This window comes from Sesamum indicum, linkage group LG3, assembly GCF_000512975.1.
Source record: "Sesamum indicum cultivar Zhongzhi No. 13 linkage group LG3, S_indicum_v1.0, whole genome shotgun sequence".
NCBI classification, from domain to species: Eukaryota; Viridiplantae; Streptophyta; class Magnoliopsida; order Lamiales; family Pedaliaceae; genus Sesamum; species Sesamum indicum.
This window is the reverse complement of record NC_026147.1, coordinates 5,105,629-5,117,590: the sequence shown is the minus strand read 5'-3', so window position 1 is coordinate 5,117,590 and position 11,962 is coordinate 5,105,629. Positions and strand designations below refer to the sequence as shown.

Here is an 11,962-nt window from a genome sequence, read left to right as displayed (position 1 = left end):
AAGCCTACGAATTTATAAAGAACATGCCCATCAAACCAAATGCAGTTATATGGAGAACTTTGCTTGCATCATGTAGAGTACATAAGCTCGTCGAAATTGGGGAAGTAGCGCTGAAGCATGCTCTCAGATTGGAGCCAGCACATAGTGGGGATTATATACTATTATCTAATCTATATGCATCAGTAGGTAGATCAAATGATGCTGCAAGACTGAGAGATGAGATGAAAAGACTTGGTATCAAGAAGAGCCCAGGGTGCAGCTACATTGAATTGGACGGTATCATCAATGAGTTTTTGGCGGAAGATGACAAACACCCTGAGTCTAAGGAGATATACAACGCAATAGAAAACACCATGGCACAGATCAAGCTGGCTGGCTATGTACCTGACAAAGCACAGGCAAGGTTAGAAGCAGAGGAAGATGACAGAGAAGCATCTGTTTCTCATCACAGTGAGAAGCTGGCCATTGCTTTTGGCCTTATTAGGACATCTCCAGGGGCAACAATCAGGGTAACTAAAAACCTCAGAATATGCACAGACTGCCACAATGCAGCAAAAGTTATTTCGAAGGTTTTCTGCCGAGAAATTGTTGTTAGGGATAGAAGCCGATTTCACCACTTCAAAGATGGGTCATGTTCCTGTAACGATTTCTGGTGATCTACGAATTGTTCAATTGAGATTCAGCATTTATGTTGTATGAGCGTTATGATCTTTCATAATCAGAGGTTCTTGTCTACAGTCATAACAAGAAATTATTGCTACAATTCTCAAAGTTGGAGATCATTAAGGAACTGGTGGAGGTTGTTGCAAAACATCCTTAGTTCTTCCATCTTGAATCCTTGCACTATTCAATGTTAAGGTCACAAGTGCACATAACGAATAATTACTTTAAGCTAAAATTGCTGAAAAATTGTGCACTAAATACAAATGCTACCCTTCCAGATAGCAATGCGAACATACCTTCGAGGACATCCAAGAACCAAGATAGACAAAAGAAGTACAAGCAGAACTTAAGTTATATATAAACAGCTATTAAAACAGGTTCAACCAGCACAACTTAACATAAGCAAAGGATCAGACGGAAGAGCCAAAAAGGGTACCATTAAAGCTCCTAAAGTACTGGCATTTATTGATAAAATGTACTAGGATGTCTATATACTAGATCTTCCCTGCAATGATAAGATCCATAACCACGCGCATGATACTTCCCTTATTCTTCTTCAGCAGCATCTTGTTCATTTCTGTATCATGAAAACCCTGCATCAGCATCCATATTATATACTTACACATGATCAAGGAAACAAAGAGGACGGGGCCTTCTGGCATTGGATTGTAGAAGAGAATCTTACCATCTCCCACAAATCCTCAAGGATAGAATCCCAATCAACACCACCACAAAGATCATTCACGGCTTGCTCCAAATCATAGTCATTCATCCTCAAGATTTCCCTGTTTAAAGCAACATGTTTGAAGCCCATCTCCTCAAGCTCCTTAAGGAGTTGCTCCTCCACTTCCTTTTTTGCACGGAGCTCTACTGCTGATTCCTCTGAACTCGAAATAGCTGCTGCAGGTGGAGGTGATTGATCAAGCATATGAATAATAGGACTTGGAATAGAGTTTGATGCACCATTTCCAGCCATCTTTCCTGGGAGCTCTAGTGTGTCTACATTTGCACTTGTAGTGGGTGCTGGTGGAAGTGGGGGATCAAGCATATGAATAACAGGACATGGAACGGATGGATCAGCGAAACGAACAGTGCTTGATGCACCACTGCCAACCAGCAAGCTGTCATTGATTGGGAATTTCATGTCCTGAAAATTGTTTGGCTGCAAGTCTAGTACTGGTTCCACTATTTCAGCCATCTTTTTGTAGTTATTGCGCTTGGGCTCACTATCTTTCACAATTGGCTCTGCCTCTGCATTGACAGTTTCAGAACCAATTAAGCCGTTGGTTACAGGAGGTAAGTTCAGGTTCAAGCTCCTAATGCTTTCATATGGTGTCCCTCTCACAGAAGCATCAACCTGCATCAATGCATAAAGGATTGACCAATAAATCACAACATAACCAGAAGAAATTAATATTGATGTCGACATAACAGTAGCCAACCTGGATAAGAACCCAAACACGTTGCCCAAACTTTTGGCCAGAGGGTGAAATCATTCTCCAGTAAGAAATGTACTGACCAGGAAGCTCAGGAGCAATGAAATCAACCATGATATCAAGCTCATGGTCTACCGGCAAACCAGCTGCAGGAATCTGGCATGACATGATATTCATTGCATATAAGTAGTTTTTTTAATAATTATTGTAAGTAATCTGACAAAATATCAAGACAGCAGGACCAAGAGAACAACAATAGTCATTTGCCAACGAAAGTTAAAAGACAACTAGTTCATAGAATCAACTATGGCACAGAGAGAAAGTAGCCTAATTGATCTAAGGATTTCAAACGAGGAATGCTAAGTACAACTTTCAAAAGATCAACTATCATGGAGAGCATCCATGGCGTAATTGTCCTCTACACATCAATCGATAAGCATTTAACCCCTTTTTTTGAGAGAGAACATGCAATGTATTTTTAGAGATTAAATAATAGAGCACCGGAAAAATCCAAAAAGATAATACAGTCCCCTAAAATGAAAAATTAGAGGACAGATAAACAGAATTAAGGATCATATCAGAGGATGACGATGAAGTTAACTCACCTCCAATTCAATAGAATTATGACTGCTCAATCTATGTCCACCAATCCAGATAAGCTGTGTTTTCTGGGGCCATACAACCATACCATTGTTCCTCATTCGCCAAATCTTGATAAATGGAGTTAGAGGTGCCACAGTAGTGCCATCAAATACATTCACATCCTGAATGAAGCAACTATCTAGCTTGGATGCACATGGTTTGATCTTAGAGACTTCTGGTAGCATTGGAGCCTGGTTCTGAAGTTGGGATACAACATATGTATGCCATATTAGCATGAAATAAAAACATGCTAAAAATGAAGGAAACGATGATCAAGAAAGAATAAATGTACTTACTGAATCATAGAACCCCTCAGACATATGGTGTCGACGAACTACTGGGCGTTCCATTCTGATATAGTCAGTGTCATTTCCAATTTCTGAAAAGCAGATTCTGCATAGATCATAGTCCACCTTTCTGCAGCAAGAGGAGAATTGAAAGCATTAGTAGCAAAAGATTTACCCTGAGATTATACTTAAGAGAAGATTAATTAGTTTACTCTATTAGTTCTTACACTTTTGACTTGAACCTGGGACCAGTTATTGGATGGACCCCACAACCATCACAACGAACACCCCGGTGGAAGACAATACCAATGCTGTCATTCTGACTGCTGCTGCTCCTAAACGGAACTGCCTGGGAAGTGTGAGACAACGGAGCAGCTGAGGTATTTCCAATAGGTGTTCCAGAAAATGAGCACTCGTATATGGGGTTAGAGCCAGACAGTAAGACTGGCAAATTTGAACTAACAGAATTAGGAGGTCCCCATATTGAGCCTGGAGATGCCCACAAACCACCAGGAAATACACATCTCATCCTTCCATCAAGACAATCCCCCTTCATAGGATGAGGAGCACTGGTATCAGCAGTTTTGTGTCCAACATGAGGCTCACTAGGCTCATGAACCTCCTTTTCAGTAGGAACATTATTTCCTTCAGATGGCAGATTAACAGATGTGCAAGAAGATTTTCCAAGCTTCTTCTTCGGAGGAACTAGTGAATGAGAAGATATCAGATGAGACTTTTCATTTAAATAACGGTCCTTGATTTTATTGACCTTTTCTTGCTTACCAACACTAACATTTCCAAGGGCTGATGACACAGCTTTTAAGCCAATCACTTCTGAAGATGAAGTCTCCATGTTCCCTCCAGTTACATTAATAAGTTTCACCTTGTTGTGTTCCATGGTCTCCTCAGGTTGAAGTTTTGTCAAGCTCTCACCACTCTTCGAGGATTGCCCTTCTCTGCCATTTGATGGAACCTTCAGAGTGGCAGCATCAATCTTGGACATCATAGAGTCTTTGGTTTCTGTTAGTGCTCGCCTGGTTTCAAGAGCATCATTGTTTGTGGTGGGCTGCGCTCTAGTTTGGAACTCAGAAAGCTGAACCAGACAGGACAAGCCCACTTTCGAGAAGTAGTCAACAAACTCTGTAATACCTGGAGCAGATAATGACACTTTTGAGGTCAAATCAGTGGAGAGCTTAGTGAGTGTTGCACGTAGAGGCTCTGGCACTGTTTTCAGGATCTCTGATACCCCAGCTTGCAGATTTTGCAATGTTGGTTGCACCCTAGGTGATTTGAGGGGTATAGAACTTTCACTTGAACTATTAAACCGTCTTGTGGTTTTTCCAGAACTCAGCTTAACAGTTATTCTAATAGGGTTCAAACCCTGCTTCATCACATCACGGAGATCATCAGCATCAACAAGGGTCACCATATCACCATCTTCATCAATATAAGAGAGCATTAACTCAGTGTCCGGAGCAAAGCTGAAGAGGGAAAGGATCTTCCCTCTTAGTCCGTCCATACTGAGACCCAATTCCTCATCAACAATTAGAGCATTGAAACGCCTCAGCATATCCCCATACTTGACCTGTGGAAATGGTGCGTTCAAATGGAATCAAAGACAAATGATACCAAATGCTACTTCAAAATCAGAGAAAAGAGATAAAAAAAAAAAAAGAAGCAAAACAATCGTGCATGCAAAACATGTCAACATATACAGAACTAAAACTATAGAAAATTACATAACAAGAACAAAAAATCGACTAATAATTTAACCAACTAAATCAGAAAAGTTAAGATGAACCGCCAAAGCCTAGCTCCCAAAAGATCTGAGACAAAAACGCGCATGCATGACAATCAACTACACCCCAAAACGAAAACTCTCTTAGACGTGAAGAAAGTCCCGCAAAACACCAACCGCGCCAATACACAATCGCTAAAACCAACATGAACAATTAGAAAACAAAAACAGAGTGTAACCAGAAAAAAATATACCTTGATCACCACAGTAGAAGCAGCCTCCATGGATGAACTCCAAATCTCGTTTAAGCTGCAAACGAGAAGCCCCTTTACACCCTCGTTTCCGTGGATTCCACACACAATACACTAAATCAAAAGGAAGACCCCCTTAGCCCTAAAATCAACGGAAAATCTCAAATTATCATAGTGAAACCCACAATGTAAGGAAAAAACCGAGAAGAAAACTAAACACGAGAAGACTTACACACCGATTAGGTTAAAATGAATCAAAACCTTAAAAGGATTCTTGGGGCAAAGATGTGAGCCGCGAATCGCTCTGCACGTATCTCTGTAACAGCACCGAAATGTGATGTGAGTGCGTACATGCGAATGAATGAAGAGGTGAGGAGGTGTGTTTGGAAGTGTGGGTTTTGCTCTCTTTTCCAATTTCATTCTTTATTTTCTTTTCTTACTTCCACATAAAACCTATTGGGTAAATTTCAACATCTGCCCATAAAATTTGTCATAATTACAAAATTTCAACAGTGATTATTGTAATTTCCCAAAACAATAACATAATGTTTGGATTCGTTTTCGAAATGTTTTGTTGTGTTTTGTGAAAATAGAGAGAGAAAAACAAAAATAAATAAGTGTGTGTTAGAGATAATATATACTGTATGTTTGGGTTTGTTTTTGGAGATAATTTAAAATAAGTATTATATATTTAATGTTGTGTTTTGGGAGACAAAAATTACTACTCATTGTCAAATCATGTCTTTGGAGATAATTTAAAATAAGTATTATATGTTTAATGTTGTATTTTAGGAGACAAAAATTACTATTCATTGTCAAATCATGCCTTTTTTTATATATATTTATATATATATGTGTGTATATATATATATATATATATTTTATGCTAAAACAGTTAAAAACACCTAAATAAGGTGTTTTTGAATGATGGCAAACATTGGGTATATTTTGACTTATCTCGGAAATAAGTTGGAAATGAAAACAAACATAGTGTAAAAGTCCTCTAAAAATTGTATTGAAATTTGTATCTTAAATTTAGAGATAATTACATCTCCTGATAATTGATATAAATAAACTTAAATCTCCTGATATTTGATATAATTACACATAAATCCTCTATAATTTAAAAAATTATATCTAATACTCTTAAAGTTTGCTCTCTACCAGATAAATCCCTTTGTTAGTGAAAAAATTTACCAAATTTGCTTATATTAACAAAATAAAAAAAATTATATTTACATCTGTTAAGTTATTACTGACTTATTGCATGTCAAATAATTTTTTATGATCAAATTACCCTCATACATCTTCATGTGTTAATGTATGTGAGGATGTATATATTCACCATTATAAGGGTAATTTAATCCGAAAAAATTATTTGACATGCAATCAATCGTAACAAGTTAATCAAAGGTAAATATGGATCTTTCTTTAATTTTTTTTATTAATATCAACAAATTCAGTAAATTTTGACCAATATGAAACTTATTTGTTAGACGAAAATAAATTTTAGGGGTGCTAGATGTAATTTTCAAATTGCAGAGATCCACGTGTGATTACACCAAATCTTAGGTGAGCATAATTATCCCTAAATTTTAAGAATAAATTATATTGAAATTTCCAAAAATTAGACCAAAATATACAAATATTTCTTATCTTTGCAAATTTACAACTACACTAGCCTGAGTAAGGGTGAAAATAAATCATACTATTCGATACTCTATTGAAATTGATTAGTTAAAACTCATTTGAATTCGAATTATTAAACTTAACAAAACCAAGATTGAACAAAAAAATTTGTTCAATAAGCTTTCGAACTCGATTCGATTTAGTACGAAAATAAAATATATTAAAAAGTATCAAATTACTCAAATCCTACTAATGTTTGATTCAATTAAAACTCGTTCGAACTCGTTTAGATTAATAATCAAATCAAATTCTATCGTAATTTTTCAAGTCCGATAATAATTCAAACAAGCTTGAACAATGATGTATTTGGCTCGATTCGGACCATTTACAATCCTACCCCTGAGCAGTGTTAGTGTAATGCTTTTCAAAAGTTATTTGAGTAAGCTTTAACTTTAAATAAGGGGTGTAGTTGTATCACAACTATAATATTACGAGGTATATTTATAATTATGCAAAAAAGAGAGAATATTTGTATAACTTGATTTAATTTCAGGAGATGTCAATGTAACGTACGGTAAATTTATAATATTTTTTTATTATACTTAATATATATTTTTTAAATGTATAAATATAATATTACTATTTTTTTGTTTAAAAAAATTTATACAGATAATATATGTACATTAAATATAATAAAAAATTTAATTCACCGGTAAAAATGTAATCTTGAAGGAAAAATTGAACTGTTGTAGATGAAATTGTATGCGCATTAAAATTCTTAGTTGTTGAGGTATTAAACTTTTTGGAGGAATAGATTTATAAAATTCGGAATGTGAAGAAGATAATATCATAGATGATTAATTACAATTAAATCTCTTTAAAAATATAAAATTACACTAGAAGTTGCGAAATTCTACTTACACTCTCTTGATCCCTCATGCAATATTTCCATAGTTATAAGTATAAATATATATATATATATAAATTTGTAATTTTAGATATAATCTAAGTATAATTAATCCAATAATAAATGAAATCTTAATTTGTTATATATAATTGAAAATTACTAAATATAATGTTTGTGATTTGGGAAACTACTACATTTTCTAACTTTGTTTTTCCCCTATCCAATTCACATTAATTATCTCAATCGCACTGATTATTTTTTCTTTCTCTTTAATTACGTAATTCTTGTTCTCTGATTATATATATATATATATATATATTCTTATATTAGTTAAAAATGGCCCATGACCCTAAGGTAGACCCATTATTCACCTGGATGGCTCAGGCCCGGTATCTTCGGCTCACTCCTTTAGCCCAAGCCCATGGCCCAAAACCCTTTTGACTGCGGACAACAAAAGTGGACAAAGAAAAAGACTATCTCCTTCCTTCTCCCTCTTTCTGTCCGAGAGAAATTGATTTTGTGTAAACCACTTTTTTGAATTATTGTGGTCTCTGAAAAAAAGCCTTTGTGGCGAAGGACTAAGTGTTAAAACCTTGAGCAACCGTGAGTATTTAAGGTTGTCGGTCTTTGTGACAGTGAGAAAAATTTAAATAACGGATCTGGCTGTTTAAGTCTTGTTATACTTGTTCTTTTACTGATAATATAAATTTGTGTAATTTTGTTCTGTAATCTGTAAATCATCTTGTATTTTAAGGGCATGAGAACCCACTAGTTTGTAATGGTAAATAGGGTTTCCACTTTCCATCCAACACTTCAAAATATATATTTCTTCATTTAAAGAGATATCAAATAAAAATCTAGAATTATATCTATATTTTTGGTGCTATTACTATATATTGACAGTACTTTTAGTTCTATAATTTTACTTTATTTATCCATTTAATTTTTTATTTTACGAATTTAGTAATGAGCATCTTATATTTGGTCATATTTTGATAAATTTAATCCAGTATTTCACAATTTTGATACTAACAATATATAGTTACAGGACTAAAAACGAAACCTATTTGAGCGTGAAGGGACCAAAATTGCCATACATGATTAAATTTGCCAAAAAGAAATGTTCAAAACTAAAATTGCCGAAAAAAATGACTAAATATACAAATAAAGTAAGTTATATGACCAAAAATATAATTTTAGCAAGTTATATATGCATAATTTCAAGAAATTTCCAACAATCTTCAAGGCCGATAGCATTCAAAACAACTTTGCAATTTTTCACTATGAAAAAATATTTAATTAAATGTTTGAAATTTCAGCTTCTGCTTTGCCAAATTCAAAATATTATTTTCTTACAAACGCCAAAAGCAAGTAACGACGCTTCAACTCATTCCAATATTTTCTTTTTTTTAAAAAAAAAAAATTCAAGAATTATTTATACATAATTTCTATTTTTTCATTAAACGCTCCAACTTTAAACTCTCACTATGTTTGGTTTCATGATTTGACATTTTTCTTGACAAGATAAAATATATTTAATGTTTGCTTTTGTATTTTTTATACCTTATCTGTGTGTTTTTTTATTTTTTAACTTTCTATACATAATATATATATACAGTTATATATTATTTTTTAAATTTTTATATATAATATAAAAAAGACATAATTTGACAATTAACAGTACTTTTTGTCTCCAAAAAACATAATACTAAACATATAATATTTATATATACACATATTTATATATAAAACTATATATAAAAAAGATATAATTTCACAATGAGCAATGATTTTTATTTTTCAAATCCCAACATCACACCTACACCACTTATTTTAAAATATTTTAAATTACCTCAAAACACAAATTTAAATATATTATTTATTTACAACACACACTTATTTATCTGTTATTTTCTCTCTCTATCTCTAAAACACCAAAACAAAAACTCAAAACACAAAGCCAAATACTATGTTTGCTTTCCAATTCTTGCTTATTGCAAAAACTCTTGAATTTGCTTTGCTTCAATTTCAACATACCTTACATTTTATCGTTACTTTAAAAGCATAAGTTTCCACAAACACTGTCCTACATTACTAACTAGGATTAATTATACTTAGATTTCCTTTAAAAATGTAAAATTATACTTTTTCTAGAAAAAAAATTTTAAGATTACACTTACATCCCCTCCAAAAATTCATATTATACCTAATCCCCTTTGCTATCGTTTGGCCAAAACATATTGATGTTATAAAAAAAATTACATAAAATTTTAATTACACCTCATTTAACATTCCCAAGTAATAATTTTGTACTTATAAGGAAAAAAATATAATGATGTTAACTTCATTTCATACATATATATATGTTACATTTATCATTTTATAAGTACAAAATATACACGAAAATGGTAAATAAGGAAAAAAATTTGAAAAATTATGCAATTTTTTTTGGTAACATCAGTATTTTTCGTTCAAACCCTAACGGATGGGGATCAAGTGTGAACGGAGAATTTTCAGAGGAGGTAAAAGTGTAATCTCAATTTTTTTTCAGAAAAAGTGTAATTCTGCATTTTTAGAGAGAGTTTAAGTGCAATTAAGCCTTTAAACTAAGACTAACTTTTACTGATTTAATTATGTTTTTGCAAAAAGTCCTGTTAATTAGGAGGAGGGGAAAAGGGAGAGAGACAAGCTGGAGACATTTGCTCTTCTTTACGCAGTCCTTTGCTTTCTCTTCTTAGCCAGAATTACACAATTTCTTGGTATATTTCTGGGTTGAGAAGAGAACTGAAACTGTAACACCAAATGACAAACAAAAAGGATTTTGTTCTAGAATAAAAGGAAGAAGACAAGAAAGAAAACAAGAAGAATTATTGCATCCCATGTACTTTCTACAACCTACATGAAGTATGATCCTAACTTCAACAGCTTACCAAGTTATCACAAAGAATTTTGATCAGCTATTCTTAACCGGGCCATTAACATAAGACTGATAATAGTGGCACAACCAAAAGCCACAAGGCCCTTGTCCTTGAGCAGAACCTGCACCAAGTACATTGCAACATCTGATGTGATCTTCCTGCCCTCCCTGGCCAAAACCCTGCGGCGCTTTCCGGCAAAAGCCAGCAGCACCATCACTGTTATCCATGTCAAGATGGTGGTCCTGACAGCAAAAACAACCAGAACTGCGAGCAACAATGCCAGGAGAAATGGCAAGAACGATGAGTAGTAGGTCGAAGAATGGCTTGGCCTGTCAAGTGATGAGAGGAAAATGTAGGAGGAAATCAAGAAAAAGAAGAAGAGGCATGTTGTGGCCTTGGATGCTTTGGTGATTTGGTTCATCTGTTGGCGAGGGGAATGTTTGGAGAAAGAAAAGAGGGAGGGTGGAACTGTGAGTTGTATTGAAATGTGAAGTATGGGAGGGAATTTGAAGCCATGTGCTGCACATGGCAAGGTTGGCAATTGGGGACACCAACCTTAATAATGGATGACAATAGCAACCAATTACTGAATATTAGTTGGTACATTAAATGACTACCAAAAACAAGGTTTTTTTCCCCTCCCTCAGGACAATTTCCTTGAAGAGGTGATGAACATTTTCAATATATCATCCTAGCTAAAATTTTTGACATTTATCAAAGTAAAGATGCAGTGGTTAGAGTATTCAAGTTTCTGCATTAGCTGGATACTGAAAGCCACTCCTCAAGGATTGGCAAGATAAGCATATGCAAACACACAATTGAGTGATGACCAATCATACCAATCACCATTCACTAGTAAAGCCAGTTCCGTAACAGAACAGTATCCAACTAATTATAAGGACTGACTCTTTGGAATAGCTGAGGAAACTCCAGAAAGAAAGCAGGAGGTGAATATTCGTGCTATATTTAGTTATCTTCAAGAAACTGGACATGGATGACTCTAGGCCGGCAGAGTGTTTGCGACAAGAACGATAAAAGCACGGTCAATTTCAGAAAATCAAAGTCTTCACCTGACTTCGTTCACAATTCCAGACAATATGGGAATGAACTCTAATCAAGTAAATTCTTTTAAACAAAATTACAGAGAAATAAGTGTTCTCGACATTGTACACAAGTCTAAGATTCAACTTGTTGAAAAGTAATATTCAATCATTGAGAGAATATTTTCTTAAATTTAGAATCATGTCAAGTTTCAACTTTTCACATACAACAATGGGACAACAGATAGTAGTTGATCCTTCCTCTTCAGATGTTTATGTGGTTAAAGGAAAAAGGGAAATAACTAGAAGATGAAGTTATAGCTGCTGATCCAGGTAAGGGTCAGCATTTGATTTTCCCATGCCTCCCAAGTATCCTGAAACGGTACCAGTAACATTAGATACAAAGGTACTCAACCAGGAGGTGCTTCGAGTTAATAAACTAGCTTGTGTC

At 34.3% G+C, this 11,962-nt stretch overlaps 4 protein-coding genes across 11 annotated transcripts in view; 1 reads left to right on the top strand and 3 right to left on the bottom strand.

Annotated features, from left to right (window-relative positions):
• On the top strand, positions 7 to 763 carry LOC110011772 (pentatricopeptide repeat-containing protein At3g24000, mitochondrial-like). Its single transcript, XM_020693030.1, has one exon. The coding sequence runs from the start codon at positions 24 to 26 to the stop codon at positions 654 to 656; it is 633 nt and encodes a 210-aa protein (XP_020548689.1). The 5' UTR covers positions 7 to 23; the 3' UTR covers positions 657 to 763.
• Positions 985 to 5,430, bottom strand: LOC105157278 (protein NBR1 homolog). Of its 8 annotated transcripts, XM_011073651.2 has the most exons (9): positions 5,250 to 5,422; positions 5,021 to 5,159; positions 3,812 to 4,613; positions 3,256 to 3,733; positions 3,038 to 3,158; positions 2,705 to 2,938; positions 2,106 to 2,255; positions 1,349 to 2,020; positions 985 to 1,256 (listed from the first exon to the last, which is right to left on the bottom strand). In XM_011073651.2, the coding sequence occupies exons 2-9, from the start codon at positions 5,048 to 5,050 to the stop codon at positions 1,158 to 1,160; spliced, it is 2,586 nt and encodes an 861-aa protein (XP_011071953.1). In that variant the 5' UTR covers positions 5,051 to 5,159; positions 5,250 to 5,422; the 3' UTR covers positions 985 to 1,157. The 8 variants fall into 8 exon arrangements, with proteins under 8 accessions (XP_011071953.1, XP_011071952.1, XP_011071951.1 ...); XM_011073650.2 differs by having other exon boundaries at positions 3,256 to 4,613; positions 5,021 to 5,131; positions 5,279 to 5,430; XM_011073649.2 differs by having other exon boundaries at positions 3,256 to 4,613; positions 5,279 to 5,424.
• LOC105157276 lies at positions 10,407 to 11,164 on the bottom strand. The gene has a single exon (XM_011073644.2). The coding sequence runs from the start codon at positions 10,890 to 10,892 to the stop codon at positions 10,491 to 10,493; it is 402 nt and encodes a 133-aa protein (XP_011071946.1). The 5' UTR covers positions 10,893 to 11,164; the 3' UTR covers positions 10,407 to 10,490.
• The window catches only part of LOC105157275 (plant intracellular Ras-group-related LRR protein 1-like), a gene marked incomplete in the record, with an annotated part of 2,419 nt that continues 2,032 nt past the window's right edge, over positions 11,576 to 11,962 (bottom strand). The window contains 1 exon segment of the mRNA XM_011073643.2: positions 11,576 to 11,962. Coding sequence (XP_011071945.1) covers positions 11,827 to 11,962 — 136 coding nt within the window.

Coding starts and splice junctions, on each gene's coding strand:
- LOC110011772 (XM_020693030.1), top strand. CDS start 24: ATGCCCATCAAACCAAATGCAGTTATATGGAGAACTTTGCTTGCATCA.
- LOC105157278 (XM_011073650.2), bottom strand. CDS start 5,050: ATGGAGGCTGCTTCTACTGTGGTGATCAAG. Junction 2,256..2,704: donor ATAATTCTATTGAATTGGAG/GTGAGTTAACTT, acceptor ATGTCATGCCAG/ATTCCTGCAGCTGGTTTGCC. Junction 1,257..1,348: donor TTGAGGATTTGTGGGAGATG/GTAAGATTCTCT, acceptor ATGCTGATGCAG/GGTTTTCATGATACAGAAAT.
- LOC105157276 (XM_011073644.2), bottom strand. CDS start 10,892: ATGAACCAAATCACCAAAGCATCCAAGGCCACAACATGCCTCTTCTTC.